Source organism: Anolis sagrei, chromosome 2, assembly GCF_037176765.1.
Source record: "Anolis sagrei isolate rAnoSag1 chromosome 2, rAnoSag1.mat, whole genome shotgun sequence".
In the NCBI taxonomy this organism is placed as follows: Eukaryota; Metazoa; Chordata; class Lepidosauria; order Squamata; family Dactyloidae; genus Anolis; species Anolis sagrei.
The window spans coordinates 207,263,059-207,282,986 of NC_090022.1; the positions used below are offsets into that span (position 1 = coordinate 207,263,059).

At 39.6% G+C, this 19,928-nt stretch overlaps 1 protein-coding gene across 12 annotated transcripts in view; it reads right to left on the reverse strand.

Annotated features, from left to right (window-relative positions):
- Positions 1 to 19,928, reverse strand: part of PALM2AKAP2 (PALM2 and AKAP2 fusion) — a 313,924-nt gene that overhangs the window by 12,715 nt on the left and 281,281 nt on the right. For all 12 annotated transcript variants that reach the window (XM_060762475.2, XM_067464361.1, XM_060762476.2 and 9 more), the window contains one exon: positions 10,086 to 12,444. In XM_060762475.2, the coding sequence (XP_060618458.2) occupies positions 10,086 to 12,444 (2,359 nt within the window). The remainder of the gene's footprint in view (positions 1 to 10,085; positions 12,445 to 19,928) is intronic.

The following is a 19,928-nucleotide window of genomic DNA, read 5'->3' on the forward strand; positions in this document are numbered from 1 at the left end:
TTATAGTTTGATGAGTAAATAGTTTTGCTATTCAGTAGTAATAACAGTATTTACTATACTTCCTGTGCTTGTTTAAAGAACAATCAGAATGCTATAAGATGCTTGTATGTGGTACAATATGCACCCAAGTAGTGAGGCTGACTGTTGTACCAAAAAAGTAATTTGTATATATAGCATGAAAGGAATAAAGCTATCCAACGTGAAATGACAGTTCTAATGTAACTCAGTCATGCCTTGGTTATTGCAGAAAGTATTTGATTATAAGTCACTTATTATTTATAACTAAATACTTCCCAGAGTTACCAAAGATATGAAAGGGCTTCTTACATAGTAATAAATAAATAAATAAATAAATAAATAAATAAATAGTGGAGTGTGCACTAGGACAGCGTTGCCCAATAAACTAATCTTGGCATTCTTGCCTGATCGACTCTTCTAACCATTCCCATAATCTAAGAAATACCATTCACAAAAACTTTTGCATTAAGAGGAGTGGAAATGATGAAGTTCACTAATCAAATTAGATGTCTCAGTCAGGTATCAAAAAGCCAAAACTGCTGTCCATTTGCTCATACAAGTATTGTTTTAAACATGTCTTGCCCTGAGATCTTGTATACGATGGTAAAAAAGCCTCTTTAAAAAAAGACGATGGACAAGTTTTTTGTCTCCATATACACATTATGTTGCATAACTCCCAATACGAGATTTGTATATTATTATTATTATTATTATTATTATTATTATTAGGATCAGTTTTCTGAATGACTTCGATATGAAGTGGTGTATGTTCACTCCAACACAAGGGCTGAAGAGCACATCCCATTGAATCATAGTACTTCAGGAATAAGTAATTACATTATACTGCGGCCAAGACAGGAGGGATCGATAATTGGTAGCAGTTTCTTAGGCAAATATTAAACACAATATATTTTCCTGTTTGATACAATACTGGCTACCAGATTTTTGTAGATGGCATAAAGCTATTAGGGCTGTGCGATCGATGAAAAAAAGTTTCAAAACTCATTACAAAGTTAGGGGGCGCTGGCGTTTCGTTTCTAAAGTGTCAATAGTGAAAATTTCATTACGTTTTCGTAATATTAATTGCGCAAGTGGAGAATCTTCAGGGGCTCCTTTCTCCCTCATTTTTACAGGTATTGCGGTGAAACCTGCTACAATGGTAGAACACATTTACCACTGTTAACCCATGGAGTTTCACAGAATTTTGGGGGAATTTTCATAGTTTTTATAAACAACGTTTTTAAAAAAACTACAAAAGCTAACTCCTTGATTTTTCTCTACAATGACACAAGATAACAGGGGATCATTCCCTTCAACTTTCAGAAATATTCATAGATCTACTGATTTTTAGGGAATGTTAAAAGTTTTGACAAAACATTTTTTAAAAAAGCCACAACAGCTATCTCATTGAATGTCTCTCATATTAAGAAATAAATCTTCCATTTAGGGATTTCTTCCCAGACCAGCACTGAGATTTGCTAACTAGAAGCATCAGTCAGTCCTCCTCTTTGCAGATTCAACCATTCATTGGAACTCTGGCTGTCTACTGCTATGGAGGGAAAATAGCTCTCCCCTATCCTGACTGCTGAGCAGAATTCTGAGAAATATAGTTTAGGGCAGGGCCTTTTTGAATTTTCTGGCATAGGGCTCCTCACCTTCCCAAACTACATTTCCCAGAATTCAATGCTTTCTTTCCCAGCGAACTCTGCTTTCTTTCTACTGTTTCCCTCTTGTAATGACAAGAATCCATTAATTTGAAGAGGCAGCCTTTTTGGATTTGCTTTGCTTCCTTGCACTGAAAATGAAACTAACTTTGAGAGGCTTCCAAGATTTACAAAATTCAAACAAAAAGGTATTTGATTCTTACATTTTTGGCGTGGACGATGCTTGCGCATTGGATATTACGTCATAAGTATTTGAGATGGCTTACAACTGACAAAAATTTGCACACCCCTACTAGCTATGTGTGTTTTTGTTTTACTTGAAAGTATGAATAGGAGACTTGAACCTAGACCTTAGCCTGTGATGCAGGAGGACTGAAAACATGTGTCCCTTGTTTCAGCCCTCCTAATCTGCAATTTATTCATGACTCAAGCCTTTTCTATGCATTCAACAAATGCAAATAACTAAGAACTGCTGCAATGAGCAGAACGGATGTGGCCACTAGAGGTCAGGGATGTGGTGGGAATTGCTCAGCTCCAGAGACTGAACTACTCAACAACTAAAACATGCTAATTAAAACTGGACCTGTTGCATGTCATATCACCCAAGAAATTAGACTGGTGCCCAGGTGGCCCAGGACTTTTTCTGTATCAGGACCTAGGTTCTGAATTTTTCTCTCAAGGGAAGTTAAGCCAGTTCCAATGTTATTAACCATCCTAACAGGCCATCAAAGCTTTTGTCAAGCACTTGAATATGAAACTGCTTTTATTTTAAAATAATATTTTTGTTGTCCTTACATAACAGTTTTGTACTGCATGGAAAGACATAGGAGAAGGTCTTCTCAACTGAGCTTTGTCCATCTCAGGAGAACCTAAAAGAAACATTGTACTCTTATGCTATTCAGGCCCCATCTACACTGATCATTTAATTCAGTTTGAAACTGGCTTCAACGGTGGTGTCCATACAAAAAACTTCGAAAGAAAGCCCTCAGTGTGAATCAGTGCTCTGTGGTCTGTGTAATCACCATCTGGGCCTCAGATTGGTTTCAGGATTTCAAATGCATAGCAAAACCACTTTCTTCAGTACTGGTTCAGAACTGCTTTAAGTGATCAGTTCAGATGGGGCCCACAGTCTCTCTGCTCTTTCTGACATTTTTGAATACCTGAGTGGGAAAATGTTGGTGTGGCTCTTTGGTGCTTCTTTTAGGCTCTCCCAGGACAGACTAAGCTCTTGCCTTTCACCATTCTGTTCTGAGAAGTTCATTGTTCTTTTTAAAAATAAAAATTTACATATTCCACCCCTTTTTCTGAGTAGAGTGGCAAAAGGCTTTTTTGAATGCCCAGCAGGAAAATGATGGCAGTGGCTGGAACACATCAGTAAGCAAGAGTCCAAAAGTGGCAGGCTAAAACCCTGAATCTCAATCAATGGCTGATACCAAATGAGATACTCCCTCCTGGGCACACAGAAAGCTGGGTGACTTGGAAGGCGCTGAACAGACTGTGCTCTGGCACCACAAGACGCAGAGCCAACCTTAAGAAATGGGACTACAAAGTGGCATTCTACTACAATAAAACCTGAGCCCTGCCACATGCACAATGGAGGACCTTCTTATAGAAACTCCAGAAGCACTCCAAGTGACCAGCTACTGGTCAAAGGACATTTAACAGAATGCCAAGTTTGCAAACTTTGTGGGGTTTTTTTTGTTTTTAAATAAAATACAACTGTTTGGTTCGCTCCTGATACGATCAATAAAAATAACTGACCCCTTGAGCCTGTGCTGGCCTCTTCTCCTTTCCACGGGCTGACTTATTCATATCAAAATCCATAATTTGGCCCCTCAACTTATAAATGAGTATAAGCAAGTATGAATAGTAATCCAAACAAATACTGCCTCTATAAAAGATAGATGTGGCAGTACAGAAAGGGAATGATAAAAAATGCTGGAGGAGCTCAATACAGACTGGCAGAGAATAAAGAGTGTGGTAAGCAATGGCATATGAGAAATGAGAACAGGAAAGGTAGTTTGGGGTACGCATGCTTGTGTGTAGGAGCAAAGAACAGAGTGGGCAGGAGCAGAAGTTAGAATTATATCTATGAAGAGTTGCATAAAACAAAAAGTAATAAAACAGTAACTTATATTGGGAGTGAAGCCAGGTCACCCCAGTTAGTAAGTACTTGGATGGTGGGCCACCAATGAACACCAAGTGCTGAAGTCAGATTTCAGAAGAAGGAATTGGCCACACCTCTGCATATTTCTCCAAGTTGCCATAAGTTGATAGGTAATTTGAAGGAACACACACACAATTGAATCTGGATTATGTGGAAGGGCCCTAAGTCACTCAAACAGATGTCTACCCAAACCAGCATTTTTCCAATGGAGTAAACACAAGGTATATTGTGTTATTTTGATAAATCATGCTGATTTGGGGTATTCTTGCAAAAATGAACCATTGAGACATTTATCTAATCTTAAGAAACTGCTTATTTTTAGATTGTAGATCATTTGATTATTTTATGCCTGAACTTTGAGGAAATCCTAACTGCGCATATCAGTAGACCAGTTGGGGTATTTTTAAAGCAAAGTCAAACTCTTTTTGTTAAGATCCTGCACAATCATCCGGCACTGGGCGGCCCATTAGGCATAGACTGTGTCCCACTGGGAAATCTGTTGCCTGATCTAAGGTCCCTTCACAAAGCTTGATGTTAAGCACTGGCAAACTGACCTATGCAGATATGAACCCCCACTACTATTTTAGTCCTAGTCACGAAGGATACAGTCTATCCCACTTTGAGTCTGTTAATTTCATTGCATGCGCTTAACTCTTTCTCATTTAAATGGGTGGCACTTAAATGGGCTTAACCTTGGCTAGATTATGCCCCAAAATAGATACAATAGTGGCAAGGAATAACAAAGCAGTTTTAAGGACCCCAGGGGCTCTGTACCATCTGAGGCCTGTTGTGTTGGGCAAGGTCATGCATTGAATTTCCTGGGCAGGTTTTCTAAAAATATTGAGCTAGTTTCCACTTTAGAATAAGCAGCAGACGAGGGAAACTCACAAGAAATTTTAGTTTGATCAGTTGATTGCCTTCCTTAGGGAAAGGGAGGAGAAGCATGTCATACACTCATCACCTGAGCCCACTCTTCCCGAGCAATAGAGTACACTAAAATATTTTTACTTTTCCCTATACCTTTAAGCTTTGAACAATACCTATTCTGGGAACTTTTGTGTTTTTCTAATATTTTAACATTACTCTATTTTGATAGATTCAAGCCTCACTGATCTGTATTGTTTTTTTAAAAAATTGTGAGTTGCTTTAGAGAAAAAGCAGGATACAAATAAAGGCGTTGTTCTTGTTATTATTATTATTATTATTATTATTATTATTTTACTGAAACAAAACCACAGTATGTCACAGCAAACAAGATATATATGATTTCGTATCACAAAATCACAAGTTGAACACTTCCCAAGCATCTAGGACTGTGTGATGTATTTTCAAATGATGCGTGCAGATCCAAGTAAGGTGGCCTTTTGCAGTTGACAGATCATGATTTTGTCAATGTTTATTGTTTCCAAATGCCGGCTGAGATCTTTCGGTACGGCACCCAGTGTGCTGATGACGACTGGGACCACCTGTACTGGTTTATGCCAGAGCCTTTGCAGATAGGTATTCTCTCAGCTAAAAAAACCCCAGTTTTTAAAAGTGAACATTTCCTAATTTTCATAGGGCTCCTGTGCCCCAACGCCCATAATGTGTGAATGTAAAATACACTGATGGTCCATGAAAAAAGTCAATTTACTCACATATACAACAGTGATGCCATTCAAATTGTTATCGCCACTCAAGTTCAATAGGTCTGTTGAACACTAGATGATCATCAATCTACAAGTGTCATGGGATTTACAATCAGGCTTGAATAATTACTCGTATGAGTATTGTGCTATTGTCTGTTTGAGACCACGAGTAATTGCTTAGTGCTTACTTACTACACTATCAAGAAAAGAAAGGGAAGATTAATAGGGACAGTAAGGAAATGATTGTGATTTCTTTAACTGAAGTTTCAGAACAGGATTTCACAAAAAGTGCAAGTATTATAATGGTTAGACATGCTTTTGCTGTGCTTTTGATCCATATAAACCTGGCCTAAAGCAATTTATAACACCTTGTTTTTGGTCTCTGTGAAACCATAATTTTATACTTTTCAATGTTCTCCGATTTTTTTTGGAGGAGCCACACTATAACACCAAAAGAGTGGTGAGATTTTAAGGAAAAGCATTACCCAAGTATTTAATAAACTATTTCATCAGTTCATTTATGAAAGGTTAACGTTTCCAATCTTACTGACCAATTTTGCCTTCTGAGAAATTCACAGGTATGTCTTCCTGCTAATATTGACTTCTAATGACCCTATTATAGAATTTTTTTTTGCAAGATTTGTTCAGAGGTGGTTTGCTATTGCATTTCTCTGAATACAGCCCAGAGCTTCTAGTATTCCTTGGCATTTTCCCTTCCAAATTCGAACTATGCTTCTCTTGCAGCCTGAGATCAGACTAGGGCCCCTTCCACATAGCTGAATAAAATCCCACATTTTCTGCTTTGAACTGGAATATATGGCAGTGTTGGCTCAGATAACCCAGGTCAAAACAGATATTGTGGGATTTTCTGCCTTGATATTTTGGGTTATATGGCGGTGTGGAAGGGCCCAAGGTCTGGTACCTTCACAATATTTTGGAAGCACTTCAGAAAAAAGATCAGGAGGCTACTACACATTTTCAAAAAAAGAATAAGTGATCATTACTAGCGGAATCCATAAACCATCCAGGCAACCTATTAGTAAACTGGGCTTTGTGGGTTGTGGCTCTTCTACACAGCCCTATATTCCAGAATATCAAGGCAGAAAATCCCACAATATCTGTTTTGAACTGGGTTGTCTGAGTCCACACTACCATATATTCTGGTTCAAAGTAGATAATGTGGGATTTTTTGCCTTGATATAGGGTTGTGTGGAAGGGCTCTTGGTAACAGGATAGTATTTATATTGCTAGGAAGCCCAATACAAGCAATGTGACAGCTTCAACAGAGTGGAACGGATAGAATTATAGAGTTGGAAGAGATTCCCAAGGACCATCCAATCCAACAACCAATCAACAAACAACAACAACCATACTACAAACAAACAGATTCCACTGTTGGGAGGCTCAAATGGAAAAGATGGGGAGAAAAGAGGCAGCCACAGCTGACTCCTGAGCTTCTGCTTCCTTGGAGACTAGGATGCGGAAACAATGGCTTCAAAATACAAGAAAGGAGATTCCATCTGAACGTTATGAAGAACTTCCTGACTGTGAGCGCCGTTCAGCAGTAGAACTCTCTGCCCCAGAGTGTGGTGGAGACTCCTTCTTTGGAGGCTTTTAAACAGGCTGGACGGCCATCTGTCGGGGGTGCTTTGAATGAAATTTTCCTGCTTCTTGGCGGGGGGGGGGGGTTGGACTGGATGGCCCATGAGGTCTCTTCCAACTCTATGATTCTAAAACAATACTCCACTTGGCCAAATAATCTTGAATACAATGGAATTTCCTTGTTCAAAATAGCTGACAGATGTGTTACTCACAAGATTAACAAAATGGTAACAATTTCTTTCCCACATTAGTTTTTCCTTAGAATTATCTTCATCTCATGAATATTTTGGCCAAACTTCTTAATTCTTAGCTCTGGGTGAAATAATGTGCAAACTTTTAGACCTGCAGTGATTTCCTTACTTTCTATGGCCCCTTCTACACTGCCATATAAAATCCAGATTATCCACTTTGAACTGGATTATATGGCACTGCAGACAAGTTCAAAGCAGATAATCTGGATTATATGGCAGTGTAGATGGAGCCTGTGTTTTATGTTTCAGTTCCTTTCTTTTATTGCCTCCCTAACTAACCAAGTTTCGATTGTAAGATCCTTGGAGATGGGATTTTCTTCTCTTACTCTGGGCTATTAAGTGCTACTGATGTTGAGAACACTATGCAGACAATCTAATGCAATTACATATCTGAGTACATTTGCTAAGCATTTAAGGCATGTACTGGATGCAACACAATTGGATATGAATATTCGGAATGGCACTAAGATATGCGTACAAAAATTCTCATTTGATTTAATGGGATCTCTGAAGAAGTAGTCAGTATAACTACTAGTTGACTGCATACATTTGAAATTTACACAATAAGCATTTTTTTAACCTTTTTTTGTAAAGGCCGATTTCACTGGAAGACAATTCCAATGAACTTTATACTTGCACTCCCACTGAGTTGTGTGGTAATTAGTCATCGGGAAATAAATAGAAGATTGCTTCCCAAGTCTCTTTCTCTTTCATACAGCCATGCACATAAGCGAACTGTAACAAAAGGGGAACTTCAACCTGATTTCTCTTAGTGAAATAAGTGTTTACTCAGGAACACTAATGGGGTCATAAATGGTGTCTCAGGGAAAGCTACAGCTGCCATCAGGCATCAGTCATATCCTGTTAGGAATTTCCTGGTGTTCACAGATGAGACATCTGGTTTAAATGGATCATTTTGTCCCTCACTGAAGTCCTGAGCAGGGACTTACTACACACTACATTCTTTATCAGCTCAATTCAATGCATATTTTTCAGTATACCAAATAGGAAGGGTGCACTTAATGGAGGTAGCAAACACATTTAGTCTTGCAAGAGAGCACATTCTAGCAAAAAAATGGGACAGAAAATTAAATGTCCTAAGACTGAGTGCAAATCAAAGCCTGCTGGGTAACTGAAATTAAAATAACCCAAATGCTGGAACTATGTGCTGTTCTCCATGAGGAGAAAAATCTGAATACAAAAACACAATGGGACCTAAATTCAGAGTGCTCTGCTAACCTAATTAGAATTTAACAATATGCAGGGATTTCCAGAAAGGCCCAGAAATCCTCATCTTCATTCTGTGTTTATACAGCATCAGTTTGAACAGTAGAGCCCGGATTTTGCAGAGGTTAGCAATAGAGAGTGACTACAGCCACCAGAAAGAGCAACTGACAATTTTGAATGCACAGTACGTGTTTTTCTCCCTCTAAATCTGGCTGTACATTTGCCTCATAACAGCAGTGAAGTTTGACAGAGATATTTATCAATACTCCCTGAACACCAACACTATCTTAAGCAAATATCACTCACAATGCAGTTTCTAACAATCATCACTTTTCCTCTCCTGTACAGTTTTTAACAACTTTGCCTAATAATAAAAAAGCCAGGAAATGTTGAAAGCTGGTGTAATTTATTTTCCCTTTTGCTCAACCTGATAAAAATCTCAATGTGATGTCTATCTTGGGTTTTGCTGAAGCTATGCAATACCAGCTGGAGGCCCATTTTTCTTCCCGTGTCAGGAGTGACTTGAGAAACAGCAAGTCACTTCTGGTGTAAGAGAATTGGCCGTCTGCAAAGACACTGCCCAGGGGACACCTGGATGTTTGGTGTTTTACCACCCTTGTGGGAGGCTTATCTCATGTCCTTGCATGGGGAGCTAGAGCTGACAGAGGGAGCTCAACCTGCTCTCCTCGGATTCAAACCACTGGCTTATTGGTCAGCAGTCCTGCCGGCACAAGGGTTTAGAAAGGCACAGAAAGATGCAAAATTATTCAAGGGTATTTTTCAAAAATTAATATCAGATCAGCAACTCACACTGAACTTGTAGCAGGCCATAGAGGGGGAAAAAACATGAGCAATATTGCATAAATTCTGTATAAGCTCCATCAAAACATAGATTTTGCGAATGTTTGATATGGACAAACAGATAAAATGCTGGCTACAAGGTTGACCAGTTGTGCTTACGATAGATAGCTCCCATCTACTTCTGTTTGCAAGAACTTTAGATAGTTTCTTAATGGCCCAGTCAAGTTACCAAGTTGAATATGAGATGAGAATATCAGAAAAGCTGAGGTCTGGCACTTTTCACATTATAAATTAAATTTCAGCTGTATGTTTTGATATATTGAGCCATATTACTAGAAGGGAATCAAATCAAAAGGCAATTATGCTGTCTAACTGCCCCATTCTTACCTCTAATTTGCCACAATTTCAACTTAGAGTGTTAGATGCGAGAGAAAAATGTAATTAACACCAGTCAACAATGCATACTGTCAAAATAAGTGTGATTTCAGATTTTGATGAGTTGAAGATTGGTTCGGAAAGAACAAGTTCTTTTTTGAAGAATAGTTGTGTTGCTAAAGATACCGTTAAGTCTGTGATTAAGAGTATTACTAAAACTCTAGCTAAATTTCCTTTAGCATTCCTTCCAATTAAATAAAACCATGGTATTGTTACAATCAGAGAAAAGAAGGAGAATGAAAACACAAGAGTTCACATTTGCTTGGTGAAGGATAACATGTCAAGTTCTTACCTGGTGCAGTTTTGTAAGACACAGTTCTGGTGGGTAGTGAAGGTACATTCTTTGCAACAGGGCTACGTGCTAGCTGCATGCCCTGCCGTTGCCTTTTCAGTTCCTCTTCTCTTTCCTGGGCTGCACGAATCTCTTCTTCTATCATGGACAAAGTCCTCTGCTTTTTTGACCTTAGTTTGAAGGGCCCTACGGTCACTTCGGCTTCTTGCATAGCCAGAATGGAAGCCGTGCTCCTAAGCTCAGCTGCTTCTGAATATTTGCTGAAATAGCTGACTTCTGGCTTTGTTTCCTCCACAGTGACTGATTTGGTGGCATGGGCAATAAGAGGCGGCTGAAAGGTTTGCCTTTCCCTGAGTGCAGAGTCTTGGACTGCTGGAGACTTTGGTGCAGCATCTCGTTTTTCTTGTACAGGAGATGACACCTGAGGTGGTTGAAATGCTGAATGGAGCTGTTTTTCTGAACACAGTGTCTTGTTTGTATCCTCCTTGACCTGAAAGTTTCTTTCATCTGTGGTGTCTTTCACATGCTTGGTGCTTATTGTGCCAGCCTGTTCAGCTATGGCTTGTTGAATGGCATTTTGAACCAGTAGACCAGCCTGGTGTTCAAGCTGCTCATCTATGAGCATGGAGTCGGTAGGAGAATAAAAACCATGGTCACTGAGTGACTTTGAGACACCTTCTCCTTGACATTCAGAAGGTGTGTTAGCTTGAGGTGTCTGAGGCAAAGAGAAATCAGCAAGTGAATTTTCTTGAAGGGCATTCATTGTTTCATTGGAGGCACCACTATCACTGATATTATCCATACTGAAGTCATTGGAGAGTGTTTCCAAAACAGTTGTATCCTGAGATCTCACAGATAATTCATCTAAGCCAGAGTCTAGTTCTTCAGGCGGAGAGGACACATTCACTGACCTTGAGAACTGCTCTAATATACCCTGTTCATCATCTCTCACAACTGTAAACACTGCTTTTGCACTTGTGAATTCACTATCTTCTGACCATATTTTTGTGGTCTGGCTAGTCTTTGGAGGATCAATGTACGGAGACACTCGCTCTGGGTTGCCAGAGATATTCTCAACGCTATTGTCATCTGAGAAGCAAGAAACCTTTTCAGCCTTTACAATTGTTACATCATTATTGCCAGCCTCTGTAATTTGTCCATACAGAGACACTGGTTTGGTTACCGACACCGATCGCCGGTCCATTTGAGATGGCCCTATTGGTTTGTAGAAGGGTTGGACTGTGAACATTTTGGGGGTCCCTGATCTCTTGGGTGCAGTTGTGTTGTTTGGTTGGCCAGAATTTTCCATTAATTGAAACTGCTTCCGTGCTGCTGAAAAATCTATCTGCTCTGTGACAACATCATCCTTCTTAATGTTAACTGGATCAGGCGGTGCAAAGGAATATGTGACATGTTTCACGGGCATTGATGGTTGCTGCTGCTGCTTCTCTTTGCGTTCCTTATATTTTTTGTGAGACTCTAAATGTTCCTCATCTAGCTGTTCCTCCAGGGTTTTCTCTTGAGGTGGGTTCCACCACTTTGTTGCAATGCCTGGATTCTTCTTTACAGCCTGACTTCGAATGAGCTCCCTCCTCTCTTTTTCCAGCTCTATCATTTCTTCAGAGGGCCTCATTTTACGCACTCGGTAATTCTCTTTTGGATCCTCCTCCTCAAAGAGCTTGGATGGCTTTTTCTCTTCATGGAACGCTCTAAGTTCAAACTTAGCTTCTTTCTTAATAGTAGATAATACGGGATCTCCATCTTTGGAAGATCTTGAGCTTGTGGAAGAGCATGGACTTACTGGCACTTTCAGGTTGTCGCAATGTTCTTCTTGTAATACACCCACAGAATGGCCATTTGGTTTTAGCTTCCCAGATACTACATTCATTTCACTGTGCTCAGTGACTTGTCTGCCAAATACAATGAGGTCACTTTTGTTGAGTGCTGTGGAATCATTTGTAACATGAATTGATGGACTGGAGCCTTCCATAACAACAGATGAACTTGGCTCAGGAGAGGAGGACATCATTCCATTAAAGGGGTTATCAGTAGCAGAATCACAACAGTTTGCTTCAAGCACCTCATCAAGGTATCGGATCTCTTTAGCAACTTCACTATCTAAGGATTCGTGTCTGTCTCTAAGTCCATTGTGACTGGCAGCAGGAGAAAAGAAGTGTGTTTGACTGTCTGCTGCATGCGCTGAAGTCCCCACTGTGATGCTTTTATGTTCTGAGGCAAGGGCTTCAATTTCCATGTTCTCTTCCTTTGTTGAACGAACACCAGCAGGCTCTAGGAAATTGGCACAATAATGGTCTCGCTCTTTTCTCAACCTGATGTCATCCTCAGAGCGTCTAGACTTCTAAAAAGGCAACAAAAAAGAGAGGTGTAAGTAGCTATGAAGTTCTGTGAAAACAGATTCTCTAATGTAACATACCAAAACCAAAGACGTAATGGACATCATAGGGAAAATAAATTAATGTAACTTTTTTGTCATATGGTTTATTATCTAGTTTCATAGTTGCTTTGTGGGAAAGCTGCATTTGAAGATCAGTAATATGATCACTTTGAATATCTCTCAATTGAATTTGTCTTTAATACTTATTATTTGTAATTACTTCTTTTGTTTCTGGGTTCCTCTATACACGTCAATTAACATTTCCTTTCTTTCTTAAAAAAATGGTAAAGCAATAGCTGACATGGATTTCACCTTAAGACACCGACGGGATATAAATTCAATAAACAAACAAAAGAAACAAAGAAATAAAAATACATTTTTTCATCTGAAAGTTCTTTTGGAAGGTACGTAATCAATTGAAACTTGATAAATTAAAACTACATCTGTGAAAGAGGGCATGCACTGTAGTTCAAATCAAGCCCAATGAGACGCGACCAACAATTGCTCTTTCACAGGTTAGAACAGTGGTTCTCAACCTTTCTAATGTAACACCTTAATAAAGTTCCTCTGTGGTGACTCCCAATCTTATTATTTTCATTGCTACTTTATCACTCTAATTTTGCTACGGTTATAATTGTAAATAACTAATATGCAGGATGTATTTTCATTCACTGGACCAAATTTGGCACAAATACCCAAGACGCCAAAATCTGAATACTGATGAGCTTGGGGGGGGGGGGGGGGGAGATTGATATTGTCATTTGGGACTTGTAGTTGGTGGGATTTATAGTTCACCTACAATAAAAGAGCATTCCGAACTCCACCAATGATGGAATTGAACCAGATTTGGTACACAACTCCCATGACCAAGAGAAATTACTGGAAGGGTTTGGTGGGCACTGACCTTGAGTTTTGAATTTATAATTCACCTACATCCACTGTGGACTCAAACAATGATAGATCTGGACCAAACTTGGCACGAATAGTCAATATGCCCAAATGTGAACACTGGTGGAGTTTAGGGAAAATAAACTTGACATTTGGGAGATGTAATTGCTGGGATTTATAGTTCACCTACAAAGAGCATTCTGAACCCCACCACAATAGAACTGCGCCAAACTTCCCACACAGAATGCCCATGACCAACAGAAAATAGTCTGACACTCCCTCATGACTCCCCCCAGGGGTCCTGACCCCCAGGTTGAGAAACACTGGATTCAAACCTCTTGGTTCATGGTGCTGATGGAGACTAATATCCAACATCCAGAGAGCCAATCTGACATGCCCATGAGTTTGAACATATTTAGTGAGAAATACTTGTTTCCTTGGGAGACCTCCACATGCCCCAGGTATATCATAATCTCAAATATTCACCCAAGTTTGGATATGGAATGGTGGGGCCACTGTTCAAGAAATCAAAGTCCAATGTTTTTTTGGTTTTTTTAAGATCAAGAAATATATCAAGAAAAAAAGATTAACTAAAGTTAAAAGTTAGCATTCCAGGCATTCACTTGATTTAAACCAGTAATTTGTAAAAGTTGAATTTAAAAGACACCAAAATTATTAACATTCAGGGTAATCTGTATAAAATAAAGAGTAAAGTAGCACTAACTCTAGTTGAGTCCAACTCTGGGGGTGGTGCTCATCTCCATTTCTAAGCTGAAGAAACGGCGTTGTCCATAGACACCTCCAAGGTCATATGGCCAGCATGACTGAATGGAGCGCCATTGCCTACCCATTGAAGTAGTACTTATTGATCTACTCGCATGTTTTTGAACTGCTACATCGGTAGAAGCTGGGGCTAACGACAGGAGCTCACCCTGCTCCCCAGATTTGAAACACTGACCTTTCAGTCAGCAAGTTCCACAGTTCAGCAGTTTAACCCACTACACCACTGCAGCCCCATCTGAGTAGCATTTCCTAGTTTAAAATATGAGTGTTTCTCCCCCCCAAGTAGTAAACAGCACCTGAATTTTAAAATAGCAGAAGCGTCTGAATTGCAGAAATCATTACATCACAATTAGTTAATTTAATGGCTTTCTATCTAAAATATGTCCAATATTGTACATAGCCACTTATTTACTTGTCAGTGGTGATATACAACTGGTGTCCGCTGGGGTTTGGTAAAACTCTGGAGGACCAGAGGTTCCTTGCTCCTGCTGCCATAAGGAATTTGGCATGACTAAGAGATTAAAGGTTTCAAAATTAACATGAGCAGCTAAAGCTATGAACCACAGTATCAACCCACAATAGTTCCTTTATTATCAACAGCAACTGCTGCCGCTGCTATTAATAAATGAGGCACGAGTTCCGAAACACATGCACAATCTCTGATGCCCCCCACCCTAATAGAAAGGGAGGATTATTCTTTAAAGGGGTTGTGGATTAATAAAAGATCTGGCTGAGAACACTTAAAAATCCATAGAAGTCAGGAGCTAAATTAAATACCACCTCTCAAGCTTAATTATGAGCCAAGCCACAAAAGAAACCATGGGGCTAGGAAGAAAAAAGTGTTGCCATACAACAATGAAATACATGTGCAAATGCACTATCCATAGGATGGTAAAACATCCAGGTGTTCCCTGGGCAACGTACCTGCAGACAGCCAATTCTCTCACACCAGAAGCGACTTGCAGTTTCTCAAGTCACTCCTCACACACACACACACACACACATACACACAAACCAAAACAAACTATTGTTTGAATGGGTTGTTGTAAGTTTTTCGCGCTGTATGGCCAGGTTCCAGAAGCATTCTCTCCTGAAGTTTTGTCTGCATCTATGGAAAGCATCCTCAGAGGTTGTGATCCTCAGAGATTTTGTAGAGGTCGAATCTCTACAACTGAAGATCCACACATTGAAACTTTTCATTTGGCTGTAGATTTCCGAGTGAATTTTGATAAGGAAGAATCTTTTGGATTCTGCAACTTTAAAACGCGAATTTCAGATGGAATGTGAAGTTTGATTTGATTAGCATAGTTAGTGATCTTTCATAGTAGTCACAAATGATGGACCATGAAAAAACATTTTACATTAATCCAAGGATTGCAACAAACTATTAAGGATTTATTTTTCACTTTAGGCCTGTCCCTTGGAATTCAACAAGAAGGCCTGATTCACCCAAGTCACCTTTTAAAAACAAAATTACACATTACACTGAATAATAAAACAGAAGTGTTGTCACCACAGGTTGCTGAGCTTTGGCAAAAAGTAAGGCTTGGTTTTACTATATCACTGGAGGCTGTGGTCGATTACCTCTCCATGTAGGTATAAGTTGCACCACAATGGCACTTATAATAATTTGAACCCTCTCCAAGGATTTCAGTCATATATATTATAGATAGCTGTATTTAAAGAAAAGTGTTCCTATTCATACAATGTTAATGCATTGTAAAAGGATATGTAAAAGTGATGCTCCTCTGGATCTCACTGCTAGTATTTCCTGTATTAACCTTTACTGTGGAAAGCAGCTTTCACAGTTTTGAAATGTTTGTGGAGTTCCTAATGACACTAGCAACAATACTAGCAAACCCTTGCATAAATAGAATAAATATCTACTTGTTATGACTCTGGAGACTAGGGTACAAATTCTTGTTTGATCATGGAAACCCATTGTGTTATCTTTGGCAAATCACTCTCTTAGCCTCAGAACGAGTATTCCTCTGAATAAATCTTGCCAAGAAAATCTCATGAGAGGTTCGCCTTAGGGTTGCCATAAATTGGATATCACTTGAAGGCACTCTCTCTGTAGATCTTAGGAAGCTGTTTCTTGATTTAAGGTGTTGGCTTGCTAACTGATATCTGAACAGAGGATGGGCTGGAGATGTCAATGCCTTGGTCTTTTCATTACAGGCTGCTATTTCCCGATGGATGTCAGGTGATACAGTACTGGCTAAACAGTATAATTTCTCCAGTGGACTCTTGCAGGAACATCTCAGCAAGCGAGAGTCCAAAAGTGGCAGGTTAAAACGCTGAACCTCAATCAGGGCTGATAACAGATGAGAAACTTCTGCCTGGGCACACAGAAGACTGGATAACTTGAATAGACTATACTTTGGTACCACGAGATGCAGAGCTAACCTTAAGAAATGGGGCTATAAAGTGGAGTACACAACATGTGAGTGTGGAGAAGAGCAAACCAGAGACCACTTACTACACTGCAATCTGAGCCCTGCCATATGCACAATGGAGGACCTTCTTAAAGTGATACCAGAGGCACTGGAAGTGGCCAGCTTCTGGTCAAAGTATAGTATAATACCAAGTTTTAAACTGTAGTTGTGGTTTTTCTATACATTATAACTGTATTCTAAATTTGCTTCTGACATGATAAATAAATAAACAAACTTGAAACCACACAAAAACCAAATATCTCGACAGTTCAACCTAATGGTCAAGCTAAACAAACCATTCAACACCAACGCTAAACGTTCCTTGGGTTGTAGTCCACTTCTTGCTTGAGCAAAAGCAACAGATGACCTTTCAGCCGCTTTACTTCCAGACATAGAAAACATTCCTGGCAATGATTCTAAGTATCAACATATTTCAAAATCTGCACCTATTTGTACAATTACTTACGTTTTTTATTTTACCCCTGAACATATTTCAAAATCTGCACCTATTTGTACAATTACTTATGTTCTTTTGTTTTTTACCCCTGAACACACACTTTTGAAAAGGGATACAGAAGACTAGGCCCCAGATCTGAATCTACCAAGAGTTTCTCCTCCTTCCCCGTAACACCACTTTTCACCAGTTTCTCAGCTTTTAATTTTCTCCCCTATTCAAAGACGTTGAAACATCTTTCTCAAGGCTAGGATACTGGAAGACTTGAACTAAAACGTGCACCTCTTTGTCTTTGACCCTGCCAGACACTGGAATGCAAAGAATTTTCTCAAATTCAGTGCACCTGCTGGGCTTAAAAAGATCGTTGCACACTCTTGAATGAATCTGGAAACAAAAAAGATCACAACACAAATCACAAAAAATCTCTAACTATGCCTGCTGGAGAACCACAGACAGCTAGATTCCACTCATGGTTCATATGCTTCACAGTTGTTCGGCTCACTCATATGAAGTCATGTGGGGTTTGCAGGGACACTGCATGTAATAGAAAACTAGATACAGTGTGGCCCACATGATCACAGCACTAGACAACCCTTTTGCAGCCTCCAACTAACCCCCCCCACCACCATTATTTGAGACAATGGCCAGTTTGCCACTCATGCACAGTTGTTTTGCAGTGTTTATCTCTAGAAGTCCATGTCTTTGTTGTCAGATGATCTCAGAGTTTCAAACCTGGTGCTTGGACCTTTGGTAATTAGTTGATGGCCCCCAAAATAATTGAAGCAATTGAAATAAATAAATAATTATGGGCAATTTTGGTTCCATCCAAATTCTGTTTCTCAAATCTGGTGAAGGCAAGAGTTACATTTTAGATGCTTCAGAAGAACAATTCCAACTACTCGGATTCATTGGCTGGCAGACGTTTATAGTCCAGGATCATTTGGAAGGCAGCCCAACCCTCAACTCTTGACTTAATTCAAGTAATTTTAATGTTATTTTTTCCTAGAAGCATAAGCTGCTTTCAAGCAATAACACAATATAACAAAATTTGAAAAGAATTCCTGGTTCAAAAGTGTTATTCCTATTTAATTGCATGATACTTATTTTGAAAGTAGTTGTTATACTCCATAAACTTCGTTTTGGTGGCTGCCCCAAACTATGTTGAATTGGTTGAGACTTGGAGAGCTATTCATTGAAAAATTACAGCAAAATGTGCTGCAGGAGGTCTTGTAAAAACAAAGTTTTTGTAGTTTGATAAACCTTCCCCATGTTTTTATGATAGAAACAACAAGGAAATGATATTTATAACCTAGGAACAAAAATGATGTTGTGTTATTAAGGTCAGGAAGGAAGATGAAAGAAAAAGAATGAAGTAGCCAAATGAAAGTGGACTTCACTGGCGTTTTTTAATTCCTACTCAGCCCACCAACAGGAAAATCTCTGGAGGTCAGCTGTGACCAGCACTGCTGTAGAATTTGAAGAGACACGAAGGGAGGGTGAAAGAGAGAAACATGCCAAGAGGAAGGCGCATCAAGCCAACCCTGACCGAGACCGCCTTCCATCTGGAAACCAATGTCCTCACTGTGGGAGAACATGCAGGCCAAGAATAGGGCTCCACAGTCACCTATGGACCCACCAGTACACTGATCTTGGAAGATTATCCTACTCGGACAATGAGGGATCGCCTAAGTAACTCTCTCTCATCAAACCATATTCCATGATGCTTTCCCCTAGTTTCTACATTTCCAAACAAGTACTTGCAATGGGATGCAGATAGAATAAGTGAGGTGCTAGCAAGCTGGAATGTGTCCAGAGGAGGGCAACTAAAATGATCAAGGGTCTGGAGAACAAGCCCTACGAGGAGAAGCTTAAAGAGCTGGGCATGTTTAGCCTGCAGAAGAGAAGGCTGAGAGGAGACATGATGAGGACCATGTATAAACATGTGAGGGGAACTCATAGGGAGGAGGGAGCAGGCTTGTTTTCTGCTGCCCTGGAGACTAGGACGCAGAACAATGGCTTCAAACTACAGGAAAGGAGATTCCAATTGAACATTAGGAAGAACTTCCTATCAGTGAGAGCTGTTCATCAGTGGAACTCTCTACCCCAGAGTGTGGTGGAAGCTCCTTCTTTGGAAGGTTTTAAACAGAGGCTGGATTGTCATCTGTCAGGGTTGCTTTGAATGTGATTTTCCTGCTTCTTGGCACAAAGGGGTTGGACTGGATGGCCCACGAGGTCTCTTCCAACTCTTTGATTCTATGATTTATGCATAAATATTGTGGCCCCACAGTAAGTTCTTTAAGAATAACTATTGAATACATACTGGTTTTAATATATTATAAACGTCCTTTGTTTTTCAGAATAAAATGAATGCCAGCTTGAAATAGCAAAGAAAAGCCACATGCAAGATTTTGCTGAATATATACAAAATCTGGAATTGTTTTGTCACATGTTACAGATCCAGACCATAAGCGTCAGTGATGCTGGATGACAATGAAAACCAATAGCATTTATACAATAATACTGATGCTCCGTGTATATTTCCTATTTATTTTGTTCACTTCATACACGAACGTCATGCCTTCCTATAAGGAGCTTTTCATTCTTTTCTGGCTGTCACTGCATGGGAGGTTCAGCAATCAAAAGCCTATTGATGCCAACGTGGAATGCCACTTATTAAGTAATCACAGTTATACTTCACAAAGGCTATTTTTAGGAAAAGCCAGGCCCTGCATACATGCAACCCTTGTTTTGGCTTGCGATACGAGAGGCTATATGGCAGTGACATTTGTACAATGTCCTTTAGTAACATTGCAATTATTTGAGGCTTTCAAAAGCATTAGCATATTTTCCATTTTCTTGAAACTCCTGTTCCACAGCCTATAAAT